Genomic DNA, 24299 nt, shown 5'->3' on the forward strand with positions numbered 1-24299 from the left:
ATCGCTGATATCCTCACAAAAGCTCTCCCACTGGATCAATTTGTGTTCTTGAGAACAAAACTGGGTATTTCAGAAAAAATATTCTAAGTTTCGTTTCTAGTCAATTCTTATCGGACGTCCAATGAATTGGAACGGACGTCCGACAGTGTTCTTCGTGCTGTTTCTAAAAACACTGGTTCGGACGGTCGTGTCGGACGCTTCACTTCGTTCGGACGTCCAACACTAAAAAATTGAGCCTTATAAGGCAGTTACCCATCCTTCTCAGTTCATTTTCTTCCATGGTCTCGGACGCAACCTTTCAATTTCCTCTCATATTTAAAATTCAAATTCCTCTCTCATCAAACCAAGTTCCAAGAAATTGACTCATCCAACGCCATTACACCTCTATTGCTCGTTAACCACCCATAAAAATTACTCCTAACCCCCAAGTACCCCATAACTCCCAATTTACATACGAAACCCTAACCTCTCATAATTCTCTCCTTGCGGCATTTCAGTGCATTCTCGTTTGCTCATACTGCATTCTTCCTCTATACACCACATTCTGCATCAAAAAAACACATTCACATTGCATTATGGTTAAGATCAGAGGAGGGTCTACCAATACCGGACGGTCCTTTAGACTTAGAGATGAAGACATTGAGATTGTGGAACCATCTACTCAAGCACCTAAAAAGAAGATTGTGACCCGTGGTGGTGAAGTGAAGCAAACTGCCCAAAGAAAATTGGTTACTCCAACTGCTGAACCATCTGATGAGCAGATGGAATAGCAGAACTCTGAAGGAAACATTGTTGGTGGAAATGAGGAACCAGAGCAGGCTACCCAGGGTGATGAAACTGTCACAAGGACATCTGGTAAAAGAAAGAGAACGGCAAGAAGGAAGAGCACTCCCCAATCCAAGAAAAAGTAATCTGCTGATCCCTCTGTTGATCAATAGAATGAAGGAACATTGCTGAGAATTAGCAGACGCCTGAACCCTCCACCAGGAAGTCTCCAAGGACAAGGTCTGAGGCTCAAAATGTTGGGGCATCTGTCACACAAATCTCGAAAGGGAAACGTCCTGGGAAGGATCCAGTACCTCAGCCCGTACCAGAATCCACTCCTCTCCCAAAATTCATTGATGATGAAGCCAGAGACAGATTTGAGTTGGTCTCTCAAAAAGGGTTCATCACCCAAAGGCTCATCCTTCCCCACGAATTTCGTAAGCTTGATCTTGAACCTGTTATTAAACTGTTTGAATTCCAAAAATGGGTTCATCTTCTGACCATTCCAAATATCTTTTACCCTAACATGCTTTATCAATTCTTTGCTAATTTTAGAAAGGGTAACTCATACACAGAACTCATCTCTAGGGTCAACTCTGTGAACACCATATTAACACCTGACATTGTAAACTCCATTTTGAAAACAAAGATTGAAGATGATTACAAAGGAAAAATTGTAAATTTCTTTTCATATGAGGAATTTCCTTCTGCCTACCATCATTTTTACAATGCTAAACTCATGACCTATTTTCAAACCAAATTCAATACTCCTGCTGAGGCAAGATTAGATGATCTCAGTTCTCAGAATCTGATCATCTTCACCATCATTTCAAATCTGTTGGTGCCAACTGATGGCCACAGAACAGATGCAAACAAAATGGAACTCTATCTTTTCTACTGTTTTGTTGAAAAAATCCGCATTGACTTTGGTTTTGTGATGTGCAAGTTTCTGCTCAAAATTAGCACTGATAGTCATAGAAAACTCTCTTATGGTAAATTTTTGACTCCTATCTTTGCTTATTTTGAAATACCTTTTTCTGAAAAATCACCTAAAGACAGTGGTTCAACAGTTTTTTCAAAAGTTTATTTTGAAAGAAAGAACTTAAGATTTTTTTTATGGCCATTGGTGCTATAAGGAGACTGTGGCTGAGTCTAGAAGAAAAAACTTTCATGAGACCCCTGTCACTCCTAGGATTTCTCGTGATCAGTCAGACTATGTCTCTCCTTTCACTATTCATCCTAGAAAGTCTGCCAGCAAGTCCTTCTCTTCCAATTCTGAGGTCATCTCCTTGCTTGAATATCTCAAATAGCATGTTTTGCTTATTGAAGATGGTCTCATAATGACATGACCTCTGCCCAACAATCTTCTTTCATTGAAAAAAGGAACCTTCTTGTGCCTCCAATACCTGAAAACAATGCAAATGTTCATGGGAAAGAGCCAAGACCTGAGCCCACAAGGCCAACTACTGGTACTGAGGCCACACCTGCTTCCAGTTCTCAGCCCAAGGATAAAGGTAAGGCTCCAGCAACTGAGGAAGCATATGAAGAAGACGATGAAGAAACTGAGAAAGAAGAGGACCCTGAACAGTTTCGTCTGGCCAGGAGGAGGCCTGGATCATCTAAAATCATTATCTAGGCACTGCTAGGTCACTGCACCTTATTCTAGAACTATAGTTCATCTTTTGCATTGCAAAACTTTTCGTTTCTGGTTTGTACAATTGGGTATTTTCTACTGTTTATGGATGTTTTGACCAAGTGTTGGATTATGAATGTTTGTTATGGATGTATTTGTTAATATCTGCTGAATGGATATGTTTGTTATGAATGTTTCTGATGATTTTGGATTGTGCTGAGCATGAATGGATTTTACTGATATTGTCTGATTGAAAAATCTTTGTTATCAAATTGCGTGTTGTTGCTAATGTTTCTGATGGATCGTGCTAATGTTATCTGATGCTACTGGTATCAAAATTGATCAGACATGGCATACCCACTTTTGTGATGACAAAAAGGGGGAGAATTGGATTAGCACTGATGGTGCAAAGTAACTAGTTAGGGGGAGTCAGTTTTAGGGGGAGTTGTTTCTTCTTGTATACTCATGCACTTTGTTAGGGGGAGTTGTAATCCCAGCTCGTATATTTTTGCTCTATCCAAATGTTTGGTCATCATCAAAAAGGGGGAGATTGTTTATCTCAATTCATATCTTTTGATGATTACAAAACAAACGGATGTTACTAATACTTTTTGTAGAGACCTTTTTCAGAAATGACACTAAACAGGTCTGTGGACTTAAAGCAAAAAGAAGATCAAAAAAAGGTGAAAAGTGCTAAGGAAGATGTCGGAGCACAAAAGGAGAGTATCGGACATCCGACATCCATTGAGTAACTTCGGACGTATGAAGAACTCGGACTCGGACATCCGAAGAAGACAAGCCAGGACTTCTACGATTACTGATCACGATCGGACGCTCAACACTTGATCATCGGACGTCCAACAAGCGTTACTGAACTTCAGACGCAACACATTGGACGCATCGGCTGTCCGAAGGAATTGAAGAGGAACTTCCAAATTTGTATCTTACCCTCGGACGCATGGTGATAGAGGATCGGACGTTCTAAGAGATTCAAGAAAATTTCTCAAACTCATTGACTTCGTTCGGACGCATAAAAACTGAATATCGGACGTCCGACAGCACCAACGGCTAGTTGACTCTTCAGTTGCCTTCTATCCGTTGACAGCATTAATTGAAGAATTTCTTGGTCTCCTATAAAAGGAAAAAAGTCAACCACCTCAGAGCAACTTTGCACATCAAGTCTACATCAAATCGTGAGTGATTCAAGTGTTAGAATACTCAAAAGGAGCTCTTGTATTCTCAGCTTGTGCAATTTTCTTGTAACTTTTCAGGTGTGACACAGCTTATTCAATAGTGTAGCATTGTAAGGGTTATCCGAGTGTTTGTAAAACTTCCTTGCTTGACCAAGTGTGGTTTGGGGCAAGAAGGAAGTGATCCTTCCCTTGAACACAAGATATTGGTTGCAAGTTTGTTCAACTTGAAGTAGCTTGTTATATAAAGTGTAGTTCAAACTCAAGTGGAGTTTGAAACCTGGTTTGTTTCTTTACTTTCATTTATAGCTTTTCTATATAAACTGTTCACCTCTTCATCTCACGAACATCTGTGCTCTCTTATAAACTGATCCATTGAGTAGTTTTTGAGAAAAGAAGGGTAGACTTGAAAAAGAGTTACCTATATCTTAGTTGGTTTTAGAAAACCTAATTCATCCCCCCTCTTAGGTTGTCTTCGATTTTTACAAAGTGTTTCATAGATATTACCTTGAATATGCACCACTTGAGAACTTACCAAAAGAGATGCCATGAGAATATCTTGGGTAGCAATACCCTTAGAACCTATACTTTTAATGCACTCCTCAAGAGGGGTGAAAAATGAGTCAGTAAAACTCACCTCTTGAGGTTCAAGATTAGTTCTAAAGATATTATCATGTGAAATGGACATTTGCTCATTGAAATACAATTGAGATTCATCATTTTCATCAAAATGCAACCCATTTTCACATACGACATTCCCACCCTTCATGCTAGGATCATTTTGCAAATTGTTAGAAGAAATAACTTCATACAATGCATTCAATTGCTCATGTATTCTACTAAAGTGAGAAACTAATTCATCTATCCTTTCCTCAATCCTATCAAAACGGTTGAAAGTCACATTAGCTAATTTTTCTATAGTTAACTCCCAAGATGGTTTTGATTCATATTGGACACTTTCAGGTTGGTAATCATAAAAATTTGAAAAATCACTATAAGTACCTTGATTATCCAACCATAAGCATAAGAATTGCTCCAATTAGCACTGTGTTGATTAAAATAAGAATTGTACTGCTCTAATTCATTATAATAATCCACACTTTGTGTTTGCATACATGTATTAATAGCATAATAACCTCCACACAAGTCACAATTCATATGATAAGAGTTAAAAGCATTAGCATTCCTCCTTTGCTCAATTTCATGCATAATTGTGTTCATTTGAACTTGTAACATAATTACATCAAATTTTGCCTTTAAGCATTTCAAACCATCTTAAAAAAACATACCTTTAGTAATTTCTTGGTTACCTCTATTGAAGGAGCTTTGCACTTGGCAACCATCCATTGCTAATCTTCCACTTCTCAAGCATTGTTCTCCAAATTGAACTACCCTTCTCATCACCTAAAATTGTTTTTAAACAACTTAAGAGTAAGATTAGTATGAAGAATAGGTAATTCACACATAAAACATAAAAATAAAAGAAAATAACATTCAATACTAACCAGACTCAATCAACACACACTAGACAACTAATAAAATGTTTAAACTAATAAACTTGCTCTTCACACCAATATTGCCAAATCTTCCCCGGCAACGGCACCAAAACCTTGACGGGATTTTGCTATACATGCAAGTTAAAAAATCTGATTTACACCCATTTCACTGCAAGTATACAGGTCAACTAGTAGTTTATGGTATATATCGGGTCGATCCCACAAGAAAGATTGAACAATTACCGGCACTACTAAAACTTCTCTATTATTTAGACTATCAATGAATTATAAGAAATGAATCCTACTGAACTTATGCAAAATAGCAAATGAAAGCTCCTTAGGCTATGGTATCTCTAACTACTCATGCAAGTGCTATATTTGGATCATTGAGAACTACTATCTTGACTAATTATGGTGTAATTTCCTTATGTATATGATTCCTACTTTCGTAGTGAATCAATTATACTCATAACTAATCCATACCTATTCTCATGGTTATGAAATTAGCTACAAGTTCATTTCTTCTGTGAAATTACATGAAATGAATCACTTAAAATCATATAGGTGCACCTCTACTCTCGTGAGTATACTCCCTATGTTTAACACTTCTTGAACCAGTGTTAAATCTCAATTTTCATTGCAGAAATAATACCTTAGATAATCACAATTAATGGTACCAGATTAATTATGATTTAAAGAGCTAAAGTGCTAAATAACTTGCTCAAATAATAACAATCAAATAGCCAAATAATAAATACTACCAATCATAGGAAATTCAACCAAATCCAATGCATAAACTTTAAAAACACATAGTAAACATAAAATCCAAAACTTGTATATTAATTAAACTTTGAATCAAGTACAAAAGATAAAGAGTTGGAAAGGAAAAGTAACCTTTGTCACATGAGCTCTTCCTTGCCTTCTTCATCTCCATCTTCATCTTTGCCTAGCTAATAAACAATTAGGATGAACTACACTACTCTATACTCTACTACTAAACTAATTGAACTAAGAAAAACTAGTGAGAACTACATTTTTGTGGAGTTTCTCTAGCCTTCCAAAGTTATGAAAATGTTTTTCAAGGCTTCTTTTTATAGAGGAATTTCTTGTAATAGACAAGTGTTAAATCATGTCTTGAGCCCATGAACAAGCTAAAAATGAGTTGTAAAGTTTCTTTTACAGCTGTCTTGGGCTGTTTCCACAGATATTCTTGCAGGAAAGATGGGTCAAAAAGCTTGTGTGAACAGAACAAAAGTTGGTAAGCCGAAAGTAGTGATCTGAGGGCTAGATCCGAGGTTGGATCGCTCAAAATAGCCCTCGGATCTCATTTTTCTTCATTTTTACCTTCACTGTTCATTGGAATCCGAGGCTGCTACAATGGATCCGAGCTCAGATCCTATGGCCTCGGATCCACTTCTCCAGAAGATTAGACGCAGGCTCGGATCTAAATGAATCCGGGCTCGGATTACTTGCTCTATTTTTTGTCCAATTTCAACTGATATTTTCTCGATGTTAGAGGTTGAACTAGCTTTAGTGTAAAACACAAGACTTGTAGGTCTTTGAGTGAGCTTTCTAGTACATCAAGAATCACCCAATTTTGAGTTCTGTGAACCAAGAAATGAAAAAATACCCTTGACTGGTCAGAACCTTATTTCAGCTTTCGACTACGAAATTGCACTTTAGTATTTCGACTTTTTGACTATTCAAAGGACTAAACTATACTTCAATGTCTTCATACTAAATGTAGATCTATCTCTTGGTTTCAAAATGGTATAAGAATCACCTCAATCCGATCATTGTAACCCAAGATATAGCCAAAATACCACAAGGTGTCAAAGCTATGAAACTCCTTTTCTTTAGAACTTGATTGCATTTCATTTCTTGCACTTCGTATTCTCTTTTTATCACTTCAAACCATCATCAATCATCCAATTCTCTTCTGAATTTATGCCATTTGATGATTGAATCATTAAACCTATAAAAACATGAAGTTTTCACCATAAAAATCCATAGAAATGCAATTTTTACCATTTAAACCACAAAATGCATATTTTTACTAGAATCTTAGTTAATTAGCTATAAAAGTTGTTAAAACACACCAAAACTAAATAATAGAACACACTTAAAACACTCAAAATATGCACTTATCAAACTCCCCCGCACTTGAATCATTGTTTGCCCTCAAGCAATCAACACATCTCCAACAACAATGATTCAAGAGGTGAAACACTATATGCACTTTTTCAAATTAAATTCCTCATAACTTGGTAAACAATCATTATGCACTTGTTCCATTTACACTAAATACTTATAATATCAAGTAAAGGAAAGATAATTATGGCCTAAATTCAACAAGTTAAACTTAATCTCTCACCCTAATTTAATTTCACAAATAAGCAAGTCATATAGTCAATTTATAGCTTTCCTCCTCCCAAAATCATCTCTTTTCTCAAAATGTTTAACAAGAGGGTTTTACGGCCAGATATCTTACTTAAATAGTGAAAACGTCTTTTGACGCAAAGATCGACACTTTTAGGTGAAGAACTCCGGTTACTCAACATTTCACTTATTTAAATTGCTATACATACTCTTAATTCAATTACTTTTTTACGCGAATGTCGACATTTGTAGATGCCGACCCCGGTTACTCGGTACATGAATCATTGGAGTAGAACAAAAAATACTCTTATTCTTCTTTTTTGTTTTTGATTTTTTTTCTTTTTTTTCTTTTTCAAAATTAAAACAGGGACTTTCTTGTGAATGGGATTCATTTGGAAAAGAAATGGGGTCTTATTGGGCAAGTTCTCTTCCCTAAACTCATACACCCTTCTCAGCTAAAGCTATTCTTAGCCTCATGCCAAACATACTAATATATGCATCCAACAGAATCACTTCACCATCCATTTTTTCAGCAACGACCTGAAGTAACAATGACAGAGACTTTAATTTGGACACGAGATAGTGATAGAAGCAATGGAATTGATTGGGGCTAGTGTCACATTTACTGACTCGTATACCTTACATATATAAAGCGTCCAAAGCCTTGTGAACAGTGCAGGATGAGCCGGTTATGCCATTATTTCTCTGGCTTTGAGGGGCCTTTTGGTCCTTTGATGATGGGTGCCAGTGGTTTCGTTGTACATTCTCACTTATGTCCAGGTGGCTCTCTTCTAATTTATGTCCGTGATTCTTGTGACTTTGAGGGGCATTTTGGTCTTTTGGTATTGGATGGCAATGGTTTTGCTGGAAATTCACTTGTGTCGGACTGTCGGAGTGGGTTATCTAGTAATTTTCACCAACTTTGAGGGCATTTGGTATTATTAGTGGGGTAACAAATTTTTTGGAATGGTTGGTGTGCGTTTAATTTCCTTCTTCAGGTGTGCGTTTCCTTTTGCGAGCAAAATTCATATATATCAGACTGGCTTGTGGTTAACTGTCCAATTGTACGAAATATATTACATTAAAATTAGAACCATCAAATTAAAATTAACTCCTCTTACCAACAAAAAAAATTAAATTAACTCCGCTTGCGAAGTTTATTGCATGGAAATTAAGACTGCTTCACAAATTAAGATTAGTGGTGAGTGGGCGATGTAACCTTGCACTTTCTGCAAGCTGTTGCCCGGTTGTTTCTTCAGTTAAAATGGTTAGAGGGTCCACCTGTTTTGCAATATATATATATATAAGGATCCCCATGTAAACACTTTTTTTTTTTTTTGCAAAAGGATAAACTTTCGTCATAAAAAAATGCAATTTAAGCAATGGATTATAGTTTTTGAACTTTTACAGTAGGCCCAACTTTTTTCTTTCGAGCATGAAAAAATGATTCAATAAATACATATTTTCTAACCCTAAGCACGAGTTTATCACCCCATTTGGTAGAATAGTTCCACCAGTTATTTTTTAGCATTTTATTCTAACCATCCTTAAACACAAGTTGATTTGGAATTCACTATTTAAAGTTTCCAACTATCTCTTGATTTTGAATACCACTTTTATTAAAAAAGAAAAGAAAAAGAGAAAATCACCTATTTTAGCACATGATTAGAGCTGTTAATCGAGTCGAGTATTTGGCTGCCGAGCTCGACTCGAGTTTAATTCGAGCCGAGCTCGACTCGAGCTCGTTAAGAAAACGAGTTTTAAAATGTGTTCGAACTCGGCTCGTTAAATGTACATGTGGCTCGAGCTCGAGCTCGAGCTCGACTCGTTTATCACAAACGAGTCGAGCTTCACGAGCTCGAGCTCGAGCTCGTGCAAATTAACATTAATAAAAATCTATAATTTTTAATTTATATAATTTTGATTTCTAAAATGACAAATATACCATTCATTAACGAGCTCTAACGAGCTACTCGAGTATCAAACGAGCCTAACTAAACGAGCATGTTTTGAGCTCGAGCTCGACTCGTTAACCAAAATTAACGAGCCGAGCTCGAGCCTTAACGAGCCGAGCTCTAACGAACTTTCGAGCTACTTGATTGGCTTAACAGCTCTACACATGATTTAAGAACACAAAATAACCTATAATTTTGCAGCTTATGATATAGATTACCAAAAAAAAAATCATCAACCAAGTAAGAGAAAGAATCATCAAATAATTAAGAATTATAAATCCAAAGAACCTAGAAAGTAGAAAAGAAAAATTTTGAGCTCAAGAAATTATTAGATATTGTATATAACTAATCCATTATCTTAGTGAAAATTCAAAGAGCTTCTTCCATACTCCTCGTACTTACCACATAAAGTGTTGCCTCCCATACAAATTATCAAAATCTCCAAAAAAAAAAAAAGAGATAGACAGCCTAAAAAAGGGAAGAAAGAAAGAAAAATAAGAAAATATGTATATTCACCCTTGCAATTTAAAGTTGTTTAATATTGAGAGTCCATGATCATTTTCAATAGATGATGTTCTGTCCAAAGAAACCATTGGCGCTTCCTCAATTCTTGAGCACTTTTAATCTATCAATCAAACAATCATCTGAATTGCAACAAAAAGAATAGGATCCAATATGAAATCTTGATTAGGAGACATGTATAGCCATATGCCTTTTAGTTCTACCTAATTGTAGGCATTAATTACTTATTTATGCTACATTAAGAATGTTAAATAATCATGCCTTTTAGTTCTGTCTAATTTTAGGCATTACTTACTAATTAATGCTATATTAAGAATGTAAGATAACCTGATTTCAAAGTCGTGTTTATTTGTGCAATTAGGAAAAAACACATACTCACACGCATGACTACTATATCTAACAAAGAAAAAAAAACACACAAACATAACAGCAAAATAATGAGTTTCAACTACCTGACGCTATGTGTCAGGGCTAAAAAACTAGTATAATATAAGTTGCCGGAGTTGGAGCTAAAACATATGCTTGGTAGGTCCAGGTTGTGATTTCGTAAGCCATGAAATAATATGCACAGTTTTTTAATGGATATAATTTTCTTCTTCTAATTGAATGAATTGTTCTGAAACAATATTCGACGGATAAGAAAACTGAATAGTTTACTGTTTAGGCTTTGTTTTCCAATATCATGTATGATCATAAATCTTAGCATGTGTCTCAACATTGGATTCACTTAATCATGTTGTCACTAGTTTCATAATTGTAATTTTATGCAGTTAGACTCCCACAGCAAGGCAAATGCCCGGCAATTTTCATTCCCCAGTTGAAACATGTACAAATGATTCGAGTTGTTTGCCAGTAGTAAACAGAATATTTTCTTCTGGACTTATTTGAAACGTAAGCTACACAAGGCATTTTTAGTCAAGAGTAACAAAAACCAACAAGAATTGGTACTTTTGTTTTCTTAATCAATCCCATACTTCTTATTTAATGTGAAAACATACTGATAAACCTTGCAAGGATCAGCGAGGGACTTTTGACACATTATCCCTTTTCATGCACTTTTTAGCCCATGTCACAATCTTGGGGAACTCTGTGACGCCCCCACTTCTCCCTAAGGCGAACCAGAGGGTATCCGTGGGACGTCTGCCCAACTCTCGCCAGGACTCAAGCAGTTCCCATTCAAGCTTAAAGCAAAATCATTCAACAACACTAGATAAGTAAGAAAGTGCGGAAAACTTCCAAACTTAACGATATACATAACGCTTATCCAATCATTACATTAAATTCCCAAAAGGTACATCAATATCCAAAATATACTACATCCGGGTACATCAAATATCCAAACCACATATTAGGTTTCCGAAGTACAACCAGTAAGAGGTCTAGCCTAAAATATATTAAAACCCTAAACCAGAAGTGTATCAAAAGAGTTCCTCCAAGTACCATTCCATGCCAAATTCTGTTAAGGAAAACAAATCTACAGGGTGAGCAAAACGCTCGTGAGGCCAAGGACACACATGCAATCACATAGTCCAAATAACAAGCCCAATTAACAGGTCAAATAATAAAGTACAGTAATTGCCAATTCAAATGAAATGTAAACAGAAACAATTCAAGGATATGGTAGCTTTCAGGAGCTAAGTTCCACTTGCATTGCCAGGGCCATTCGTATACCTTCCCGCGATGACTCTCCGTCAACCGGGTTCGTATTTCCAATCCGTAGTTCTCCACTTACTTCCCTCCATCCATCATTTCACCCCCTCGGATCCGTAACCAACAGGCATGTAAAGGCGATACTATACCAGTATGTCAAGCAAGATCTCAAAAGATCAAGCTTCAGGTCCCAAGATTTACCAAGTTCTCCTGACCAAGACCTCACGATTGGCTGCGAGATTACGAGGTATAACCATTGGGTTTTGGGCGTCCCCACAGGTCAGGTTTTCAGAAACAAATCAAGTTTTAGTCGATGGGATTTTCTTTGCATTCGACTTTAGGTCATGCACATGTAAAATCCATCAATTTCATGTAATTCATGTAGCAAGTCATGTATTGATCCAAGTAAAGGAGATAAAGTGCGGTAAAGTACACACTTTCCCCAACAAGTACAGTTCAAGTAACGACAGGTTCAAGTAGAGTTCATGTAGGCAACAAATCTCAAGCGAAGTGCAAGTAAACATGCACTTGACACTCATCAAGTCAATCAAGAAGAAATGTTACTTGAAGTTCAAGCGTCTACCGTAGGATCCTCTGGAAGGTCCTCGTGCGAGCCTGAGTAATTAATAGTGAAAATCACTTAGAAACCCCATTTATCAAGAAAGTTTGCACCCTTGTGCAATTCTAGAAAATTTTACTAACAATGAGCCTAAATTACTCACAAATTAAGGCTCAAAAGTGGAGTTTTAAAGTGCAAGAGAAATCAAGTTTTCATCTTTAAAATCAAGTATAAAACGTTCAGGTAATATCAAAGGAATAAAGAGTACTTTTAAAAACTCTATTTCCTTGAAATTTGGAAATTTTCAGTTTTGATATGATACATTAGAAAAATCGTATCTCACGTTTTACAAGTCAAAAATTGGAAAAATTGGTACCGTTGGAAACCTCTTCCAAGGTACTAAAAGTTCCTAGAATACACTTTTCTAAGATTCCAAATGGAAAATATTCAAAAATAAGCTCAAAGTCTCTGTTTTGATTTCTAAGGCAGATTTAGGTTGGTTTTTGGCCAACTTTGAAAATTCGGCAAAATTCACTTGATTGGAACTAGCTTTTGAAATTTGGAAATATTTTAGAGTCGCAATTCAAGTTTACAACAAAATAAGCGGAATGAGAAACGGAGTTTTGAGTACTAAGATATGGCAACTCAAAGTTACCAAAATTCCCTTGCGAAACATGGGTTTTCCAAACTCGAGTCATGAAATTTGGTAATTTATTTGAGCCATGAAATGGCCTCGGAATAACACCATAATTAGCAGTATAATACTAACATATAAGGGTTGTCCCTCTATCAAATTTCATGGAGAAATAACTTCGGAAAGGTGGTCAACCCAACAACCCAAGTTTCGAAAATCCTAAGGCAAAACTGTCTTGAGTTGTTTTTTTGTTTTCCATTCCAACCATTTGGCCAAGGAAAATCTTTCAAACATGGTTCATTTGTATAGGAAAAACCTAAAGAACATTCATGGTGCATTTGGTAAGTGTTTTAACTCCAAGAAACTCAATTGGCAAGTCCAAACCAAGTCTATCATCAATTCTGCTCAAAATTTAGGGTTTTCAAGGACAGGGCAGGTTTCGTATTTTGATCACAAATCACTCAATTTTACTCAGAATTGAGCATGGCTGGTGGAATTGGAAAATAGATTCATAAGGCTATAATTTCACAGAAGAAATTATTTTGAAAGTCAGCACACAACTAGCTCAAATTCGAGCCTCAAGTTGTAGCTTCTGAACTTCATTCTAGGAAAACAGAGAAACAGGACAGTCATCTTTAAACGGTTGATACGGGGTACTCGGGTGGAATTAGGGGTTGCATTTTACACCAAATGAAAGCTGGAAATGTCTAGTTTCCAGTGCCACAAATGGCACTCGATTCCGACATCGGAGCGATGAATTATAGCCAAAACAAGATGGCTGTCTAATAGTGACGGGAATCATTTCCCAGTTTTGGCAGATTCTAAAACTCAACATGCACTCACCCAAATCACGTAAAATTTTGAGGAAACTTTAAACACAACCTATATTTCACATTTGCATCAGAAACAAGTCAACTGGACTTCAAGAAAATACACTAAAATGCACGAAAATAGCAGGGCAGAAACGGCATCTTCACATGCAACACCTCATTTGAATTCCTTTTCATTTTTGCCACTTAACTCTACTAAATTAGCACTTAATCAACACAATTAGCATCCAATCCTATCAAATCAGATCATCAAAGTCATTGTGGGATTTCATAGAGCCCACTCACCAATTTACCAACAATTTAAATCTGCCCATGAGAATTCAAGAGCTCATGAGTGTAATTTAGCTTCCATAAACCAAGAATTAAGTAGTGGATCATTACTTACTTTCTTAGAGAGCCAAGACAGAGATTTTCGGTCACTTTGAGCTGGAGGAAAACCGTGAGAGTTAGCTCTTTTCCGAGCTTATCTTGATCACCAAATGATTTGAGGGTTGCATGTGAAATTTGGAGGAAATTGAGCAAGGAATTGAGGAGAGAAGGTGGAGGAATTTTCTGGTCTAGCTCTCCCTTGGCTGCTCAGCTGTTTGTGCGTAGGAAAGGAAGGAAATGCTGATAGCATGAGCTTCTAATGGTAAGTTTAAACGTGTGGCTCAATTGTACTCAAAGCTGTCCACTAACGTAGTGCACGTCCGCGTGCGTTTCGGGCTCGATTCCTCGCGAGTTTATTGCACTAGTGCACTAAACCTCTAATGCACTTGCATTTATATTATTATTATTCACTCTTAATAGTCCCAAAATAATGGCCTAAAGTTCCTCAATTACTCGCGTGCGTAAAGACTCGTATTTCCAATTGAAGCGCGAGATAATGAAATTTCTAAGAAATTCCTATGACGGTAATATAACTAACTAACCTTTGAACACTTAAATATAAAAATACCTATTTTGAGACTAATGCACAAGTCTCCAATTTTTCTAAGGTTATTGTATTCTCGAATCGATTATTTACTCAAGTCGCGTATTTACTATTTTCACTTAACGAGCCTTCATAAATTAAATTTCGAAGCGAGTCACTTTAAAAATATAACTAAACTATGGATACATTTAATTAGGCCTAAAAAGGATAGAAAATAATAATCAGAGCATTTGGCCAAATAAATAATTAAATGGGTTAGAATTTGGAGTTTAAATTAAATAATTTTTTTTTGAGTCTTTACAAACTCAGTCTCTATCTTAAAATTTCCAAGAGTCTGTAGGCATGAAACCAAATATAGAGAGGTATTTGAGCCACATCTAAGTATAAGGCTTATCTCCAAGTTTTCCTTCCAAAATTTTGTAGATCTCTATATGAATTCCTTCTTGGCTGCCTCCTGCTCCTCTCCCTTTGTAGCCCAAGTTATTCTTCCTACATTATAAGCCTGGGCAAATATGAATCTGAGAACAACACTACTAATAAGCTAAAGTTTTTGCCTTAAAAAAAGAAAACTCTAGTGTTTATCCCTACAGTATAAACCTGCGCAAATGTGAATTTAAGAACAACACTAGTAAATGGTAATAGATGTAAATCATTGTGAACACAACATTACCTATCAGAGATGAAAGTAGCTTTAAACACCTCAAATTTGGTGTTATAAAAAAGAAGGGCATAGTATCAGTCAAACAGTAAAAGCTTAGGAACATTTGCTATCTATATGGAAGCTCACAAAAAAATAAAAATAAAAAAAAATCAGTGAGCTATACCATATACTGAACAATTGTACTAAGAGGTTCACAAACGGGCTTTCCATCATGGATCAGAACTGGGATTTTCTTGTGAACAGGATTCATCTGGAGTAGGGCTTCTGTTGTTGGAGTCTTCTCCTCTGTATTCGTACTGCACACCCTTCTCATCTAGTGCTCTTCTGACCCTCATGCCAAAAATACTAGGATAGTCATCCGGAAAGACAACTCCACCAGCCATTTTTTCAGATGATTTGCATCAAAATAAGAGAAGTTACAGGATTGATTTGGTATGAACACTTGCATAATTTGTCAACTGTATAAATTTTAGTTCATATGTCAATTTTATAGGTGATTAGAGCATTACTTGATGGATTAATTTTTTAATTCGTTGAAATTTGAAAGGGTTGTTATCTAGTGTAATTTAAGTAAACTAAAAAAAAAGAGACAGAATACTGGCATCTGAGTACTTAAACTATATTTCAACTACTGTGCAACATTTTGACTAGGCAATTCTCTATCTCTATGGTTAGAACTTAGAAGTTGGAACTCCGCCTTGTCCTTATATGTGCATAAACTATGGAATACAGTACGAGAAGCCAGAGAGTTAGAGCTGTACCACACTAAGATCGCGTTTGGTTCGCACATTGGAATCGGAATCGGAATCGGATTCGGATTCGAATTCGAAATCGGATATCCTGGGTTTGGAATGAGGTCATACATTCCAATACATTAGTTTGGTTCAAGTATCTGGAATGTGTATCATTATTATAGTTGATGTTTGGTTCGTCGACTCTTTCGAAATGGAATATAATAAATTATTATAAACCACATCATAAATGATAGTTATTGACTCTTTGTAAATGGGATATAAGAAATTTTCACTAATTAAATATATCAGTATAAATATATTAGTAAATTTAGTCTAACTGATTAATAATTTCTATTAGTAAATATGTATAATTGATAATATTAATTATATTACATAAATTAATATACATTATATAATACATATAACTAATAATATTATTATTATAAGTTTGTAACTAATTAAATTAAATATTATATATATAATTAAATATAAATATACAAATGTTATAATATAAATATATAATTATAATTATATAATATATACAAATATTAATTATATAAATATAATACATATTACATATTAAATAGAGTTATTATTATATATTATTATATTTAAAATAATAATTATAATTATAATTGTATAACTTATTAATATTACATACATGTATATATTATAATTATATGCACTATAATATACATTTATAAATATACATATATATTATAAATATATTATTATATAATATTAATAAATTTATAATATATATTATATAAGTATAATTATAATATATAATATAATAATATCATTATTATAATTTTGTAACTAATTAAATTAAATATTATTTATATAATTAATTATAATTATATGAATGTTATACTATAAATATATAATTATAATTATATAATATATAAATAATAATTGTACTAATATTTTATATAAATATAATGCATATTAATTAGATATAGTTATTATTATATATTATTATATTTAAAATAATAAATATAATTATATAATTATATAATTTATTAATATTATATACATGTATTTATTATAATTATATGCACATATAATATACATTTATAAATATACATATATATTATAAATATATTATTATATAATATTAAGAAATTTATAATATATATTATATAAATATAATTATATTTAACTAAATAATTATAATATATGTTTATATAATATACTAATATTATAATAAAATATATAATTATAATAAAATTTTATAATTATAATATTATATATATATATATGTATATATTATAATATAATATAAATATAAATATAAATATATAATATATATAAATATTACTTGTACTAAATATTATGTAATTATAAGATTTTGGAATCACGCTTGGGTTTTGGACAAAACCCACCATTTTACTAAGGAATGGAGGGATGCCAAATTTTTAGAAATCATTCCAAAATTTCAATTCCCATACCAGTGAACCAAACGCCAATTATGGAGTTTATTCCATTCCTTCATTCCGATACCCTTTTACCAAACGCCCCCTAATACTTGTTCAAGATATGGGTGATGCATTTCAATTATCTTCCTTAAACTCTTCAAACAGCTGACAAACCGATCGAGTCCAAGAAACTATGCTTGAATCCCTCCTTCTCCCTGCTATTCCAGCCCCTTCCCCTTCCCACCAAAAAAACAAAAGAGCCTAAAATAAAATCCACAAAGTTAATTTTGAATTCTGAACATTACCTTGGACCGAGTTGTGAATTATATAGAAGATAAATGAAAGGCCACAAGAAAGCCGAATTGAAAGTTCAGTACAAGTGCATCTCGACTACAAAACCAGAACATCTTTGGTCTCCCAAATAATTTTCGTGAATAATCTACAGGAAGAAAATGGAACAGTGTGTGGTAATCTATTCGATCCCAAACATCTTCTTCAGAAAAAGGACAGTATCATAAACAGTGTGAGGATCAGAAAGAGACTGGGACACACTCTCCCTCTGCATACAAAATTTGGCCCAAGCCACAAGCTTTGGACATTGGCTCTCAATCTTGAAGTTTCCACAGGTCTCAAAGGCATAAAACCAACTGTATAGAGGAATAAGAGCCACATCCACGAGCCCAGAAGTTTCAGCTCGGTTTTCCCCCAAGTTCTCCTTCCAATATTTTCAGAATCTCTATGAATTCCTTCTTGGCTGCCTCCTGCTCTTCACCTTTTATTGCCCAGATCCCTCTTGCTGGATCAAAAACCTGCATTTTCTCCATTAGTTAGTCAAATTTGTTTCTTCTTGCATAATGTAACTTTTAGTTATATTCCATTTCACACCTAACATTAGTTAGTCAAAAAAATTTTCTTTTAATTCATGCAGAATCTAACTCCAAAAAGAAGACTTTCTCCGGAAAAAAAAAAAGAAAAATATAAAATTCACACAGAAATCTTGCAGGGTACCTTCTTGTCAATAAAGTCAGCCCCGAACCTTGCTTGAGCCCTCTCATAAGGATCAGATGGTTCCATTGGATTCTTGTCATGCCATACCTCATCTATGTACTGGACAATTATAAGGGACTCAAGTATTGGCTTTCCATTATGAATCAAAACTGGAACTTTCTTGTGAATAGGATTCATCTCAAGAAGAAGCAGGCTCTTGTTCGTCAAGTCCTCTTCCTTGAGTTCATACTTGACACCCTTCTCGGCTAGTGCTATTCTGACCCTCATACTGAACATGCTCGGATAGACACTCAACAAAATCACCTCTTCACCAGCCATTTTCTCAGAGGATGGTATGAAGCAGGAGGAGGAGTTCTCTCTCGTTTGCTAGTTTTTTTTAAAGAAAATTGATGGTTGACCACAAAAGAAGTGTGTACAGATTCCTGTTTTTTTTTTAATAGTAGTACATTTAGTCGTCATGGATTTTATTATTTAAGTTGAACGAGTACCATGAAATGGTACCGGATCATTCCTGGAACCTTCGAGCTCCACGCCCCAAGTCAGTGAGCTATTTTTATGAGTTGGTCTAGAGATTTACAGAACATTTTTTTTGCAAATGAAGTGCACATATTGCACAAGTCAATAACTAAGGAATAAAAGGAAGGGAGAGAGTTGAAAAAAAAAAATTATCTAAGGAGATGATATGCAATATATGGGAAAAGAAAGTAGTATCACATTAACATCATTTGGACATTGTACGAACACTCTGCTTAACTAAAGACAGAGACAATTGTCCTATAAATTTGTGGAAGAAATTATACATATAAACAGCCTATCCATGAAATCCTAGTAGTAGTAGTAAACATCATTTACTACCAGTCCAGGATATCAGGAAGACGATGCTAAATCTCTTTTATTCTCCCAAGCCAAGCAAACAAAACTAAAGGATTCTAAGACAGATCTACGAAGCCCAAAAAAAGCAAAGCAATCCCAAATACATATTCATGCGTAGACTTTATTCGATCCTCCATGTAGGCAAAAAGTTGAAAGAGACTTTATTCGATCCCAAGCTTCTTCTTCAAGGACACAACAAATTCGTAAATCTTGTGAGGATCAGCAAGGGACTTGGAAACGCTCTCCCTCTGCATGCATCTTTTGGCCCATTCCACCAGCTTTGGACACTCCGTTTCTGTCTTGAAATTCCCAAAGTTCTCATAGGCATGGAACCAACAGTAGAAAGGAATCAAAGCCACATCCACATATCCAAAGTCTTCCCCTCCAAAGTAAGGCTTATTTCCAAGTTCTCCTTCCAATGTTTTCATAATCCCTATGAATTCCTTCTTGGCTGCCTCCTTTTCTTCTCCCTTTGTGGCCCAGATCCTCCTTCCACAATCATAAACCTGCATTTCACCTTAATTTTCTCAGAAAAAAATTGAACAGAAAAATCCCTCCTTAACATAATATTTTTATCCCATATCTAACTTGTCCTGCTTGCTTATGTTGTTTGCCTAAAATAATCTAGTGAAAATAGGTTAAGAAATGCTTAGTTCCACGACTAGACGATCTTGGTAAAGACAGTAGAAATGCTTGCCCGAATAACTGATTGAACAGCAGTTGACAAAATTAGAGTTTCCATAAGAAAAAAATGTTACCTTTTTGTCAACGAAGTCAGCCCAGAACCTAGCTTGAGCTCTCTGGTAAGGATCAGATGGCAGCAAGGGATTCTTGTCATGCCACACTTCATCTATGTACTGAACAATGATAAGGGACTCGCAAACAGGCTTTCCATTATGAATCAGAACTGGGATTTTCTTGTGAACAGGGTTCACCTCAAGAAGAAGTGGGCTCTTGTTAGCCAAGTCTTCTTCTTTGTTTTCATACTCGATGCCTTTTTCGGCCAGAGCAACTTGGACTCTCATGCTAAACATGCTCCCATATGTACCCAACACAACCACCTTGTCACCGGCCATATTTTCAGATGATATTCGAGCAAAGCAAAAAAAAAGAAAGGATTTTTTCGCTAGAGGTGATGAAAAGAAAGCTGAATTATGGGCAATAGTAGCAGTTTGTTAGCAACTAGCAGGTATAAGAACCGGGGTCTTGCATTTTATAGTGAATGAGAGGCTGGTGATGGCAGCATGAAGGAATAATGGTTGGTAAGTGGTAGATTGTACCAGGACACTTGGGTCCTCTGCCCTTCAGCAATTTAGGCCACAAGTCAAAATGCAGGTTTTTTTTTTTTCAAGCAGTAGGGATAGGATTCAAAGGTAAGGGAAGGAAGATTAGAACCAGAATTTTTAAATCTTGAGAAAATGAAGGGTCTCTTTTTCATGTGTTATTAATTAGATCTTTTTTGACTCTTTAATTTTTTTTTTAAGATTCTTGAAAGCCACTTTAGGAATTTACAACCTATACTAGCACGTTTTTGGTTTGATATATGCTCAAATTTTTAGCATGTAACTTAATTTATTTATAATATTTTGAATACAAAATTAACTTTCCTTTTCCAGTTACTCGCTAGAAATTGATAGAAAGTCCACGAGATGAATAATATGTGCCTAATTGCTGTTTACTCACAATTTTGTGGCCTCCCACCAATTGCTACTTTTAAATCCAGTAAGTACTTATCGCATTCGTGTGATCTAATGGTTATTCAGCTTTCCTCGATTTCTAGAATTCGATTGCTCCTGTACCCCTTTTCCCCCATAGTCGATGTATGACCAAAGAAAAAGAAAAGTTGCAACATTGTCTCTACGACAAAATATTAAAACCTTTTTGGCTTGTTATTTTTAAATTTCTCTAAATTTGAATAAATATTTCGAGATAAATACAATGCCATTTGACTGCCGTCCCCAACCAAATCAAAGGTGGTAGAGGATTCTAGAACTCAACAAATAAATATTATTTATTTGTGCTAGAATATTCGTTGTCTAGAACTTGTTCTAGGATGCTTGTCTTGCTTTCTTGTTCCTAATCACACAAAATTACGCGACAATTTTTGTAGTCACAATTCCGCCATTATCTTCTCCATTAACGAATCAGAAGATTCTGGTAATTTTAAGTAAAATTATTCCCATTACCAGTTATTTCAAACCAAATCAGCGGCCTGGTGGAAATTAAACTGCTAAATATTAAAACACAAACTAAGAAATTAAGGAACAAAAACTTGCGTCCACGGAAAAGGTTATGGTCTCTTTTTCTTGATTGTCTGCTTAGTAGCTGCTGCGGCTGGTCCCTAATTATTAGGTTCCCAAGTTTTTAGCTAAGTGCTTACGCAGAGTCTTAAGGAATTTGACGCCACTCCTTAAGTAATCACATTCAAGCTTTTGTCTTTCCCTCTCTCTCGCTCCTTTTTCTGTTCCTGGTTTGCACATTATTTAAGTTGAATAAGAAAAAATATGAACATAGACAATTCAACTAATATGAACATAGACAATTCAACTAAACCACGAAAACAAGAAAAGAGTACCCCACCACATCTTATGTCTAAATTGGTCCGGACAATGGGTACTAGAATTAATTTTTTTATATACCGCCAGTATATAATTGTTTTTACATCAACAAATTTACATCATATCACATTATATAAATTTAAATTTAAATTTACACTGTTAGCACGTAAAAAATTAATTCTATATATGCTCAAAAGCCATCATTTACCTCTAGCTCTATCCCTTCTATAGGGACAAAAGTAACTCGATTGTAAAGGTCAAAATTATGTTAATGTATCAAAAGGTTGAGTTATGTATATATTTTAAAAATTATAAGGGGATTATATGGTAAAACACTAAACTATAAGAGAGATGTATGGTAAAACATAAATCGTATAGGATTAAAATGTCATGCATATTATGTATATATATTTTAGTCATTTCAACCACTTTAGTTTCTAAATAAGGGTATGATAGGTCACAATTTTGTTATCTATTTTATAATTAATTTCCTCCTATTACCTTATTGAATGTGCATTAATTAGCAGATTTTATTCATTTTTGGCATTTGTGCTTATTGCAGAGAGTTGGAACAAAATATCATAAAAAAGTGCAAATTTGTCAAGTTGTACACCTTCGGGTTAGTCAAATTAATTTTGACGATAGCCAGCATGAAGAGTTGGAGTAGTAAAAGGAAACAAGAGTCCAAACGGAGATGGTATTCCTTATCCAGTGATCAACTGCGCTAGACGAGGAGCAATTTTGGGGGACTCTCCTTTTTCTTCTTTTGGTAGTTTTCAAAAGAGGAGGGAGGTTAACAGAGACTAGGAGTCTTCCCTTTTATTCCCCTTAGTAGCCGGATAGGAAGGAAAATTATGTAGGAAGAGGCGGTCCGACAGCTTTGATTTTTCTTTCTTTTGTTTTCGTACTTTGTCGGCTAGTTCTTCTGGGGGGTTGACTATTCATTGTTTTTGGGGGACTATTCCATCATTTTTTTCATTATATTCAATTGGAGGAAAAATGCCTTCACCATTTACTTCGGCAATTTTGCATAGGATCCCCTCGACAGAGATGAACTAAACTTTTATTTCTAGTCAAGGAACAACGGAGGATTTGGTTCAGGTTAAATTGTGAGATCTAACTGATTTTACTTTTTCCTATTATTTTCTAGTATTCGTATATTTCCTATTTTATTTTTTTATTGTTATTGTATTATTCAAGTATTATGGGTCCAGATGTTAGATTAATTCAATAACCTAAAACCAATTAGAGTAATTAAATCTGTAATTGTTTAATTATTCTAAATTAGTGGTAACTGATATAATCGGGATTATATTAGGAAAATATACGGGCTAATTTGTAAACAACCCTCGTAGCGTGTTGTTTATGTAGAACAGGATTTTTCTAAATCTTAAAGCAATTGTGAAATTGAATTTTACAGTCGTACCTAGGGTTATTTTGCAATTAGGACAATAACTAACGGTCTTACCTTAACTATCGATAATTAAGGAGAAATTGATTGTCATCACTTGTTTGACAATTATAACTTTTTTATCAGTTTATATATGAATTATTCTTGCATCGATGATCAATTAGGAGAACCATTTCCGAAATTGCTTCTTGACTAGAGTTTGTCAAAAACTATTTGAGTTTTTGCAATTTGCCATCTAATTTTTATTTAATTGCAATATTCGATTAGCATAACTTATTGTTAATTTCTATAAAAAAAAAAAAAAACCCCCCCATTGTTTGTTTGAACTTCAAAAGAGGCAAATATCCCCAATCCCTATGAATTCAACCCTACTTATCACTATCTATAGAAATTATATTTTGTTTGAGCAGACATTTATTATTGCACAGGCTCGACAACCTGTCAATTTTTGGCGCCGTTGCCGGGACTGGTGTTAGTTAAATTTGTTTTTTTTTAAGTTCATTTTCGTTTTAATTTTCTGGTACTTTTCTAGTTTATGCTTTGTTCTTCTCGTACAGGTGAATTAATTTTCGATCCTGAAATAAAGAAAACTGCACGCCGAACATGAAAAGAGACCAGACAGCTCAGAGAAGAGCAATCTAGTGCTGCATCTCAAAGACTTGATCCAGAAGTTGAAGCAACAAATTCGTTTGGTGATACTTCGAGTGACTCGGATCAAGAAGAAGTCACTATGGCTAATGCACGAACACTAAGGGTGTTGGCTGCTCCTAATTTAAATCAGCAGCCCTTATGCATTACTTTTCCGAATTTAAATGATAACACTCAGTTTGAGTTAAAATCTGGTCTAATCCATCTTTTGTCATCTTTTCATGATTTATCAAGTAAGAAGCCTCATAAGCACTTGCAAGAGTTCGATGTTGTTTGCAACATTATGAAACCTTCGAAAATCACGGAAGAACAAATAAAAATGAGGACATTCCCTTTCTCTCTTAAGGATTCAGCAAAAGACTAGTTGTACTACTATCTCCAGGTAGTATCACCACTTGGGAGCAGCTGAAGAAAAAATTCCTGGAAAAGTATTTTCCTGTATCTCGAACTGCAAGTCTGAGG

At 34.8% G+C, this 24299-nt stretch overlaps 1 protein-coding gene and 1 pseudogene across 1 annotated transcript; both read right to left on the minus strand.

Annotated features, from left to right (window-relative positions):
- Positions 1 to 17640: 17640 nt before the first annotated feature.
- Positions 17641 to 18866, minus strand: LOC113698101 (probable glutathione S-transferase; annotated as a pseudogene).
- Positions 18867 to 19037: 171 nt separating this feature from the next.
- Positions 19038 to 20519, minus strand: LOC113698099 (probable glutathione S-transferase parC). The gene is made up of 2 exons (XM_027217783.2): positions 19979 to 20519; positions 19038 to 19726 (listed from the first exon to the last, which is right to left on the minus strand). Exons 1-2 carry the CDS (start codon positions 20294 to 20296, stop codon positions 19382 to 19384), a joined length of 663 nt encoding a protein of 220 aa, XP_027073584.1. The 5' UTR covers positions 20297 to 20519; the 3' UTR covers positions 19038 to 19381.
- Between the last annotated feature and the right edge of the window lie 3780 nt (positions 20520 to 24299).

The sequence above is a fragment of the Coffea arabica genome, chromosome 7c, assembly GCF_036785885.1.
Source record: "Coffea arabica cultivar ET-39 chromosome 7c, Coffea Arabica ET-39 HiFi, whole genome shotgun sequence".
Taxonomy (NCBI): Eukaryota; Viridiplantae; Streptophyta; class Magnoliopsida; order Gentianales; family Rubiaceae; genus Coffea; species Coffea arabica.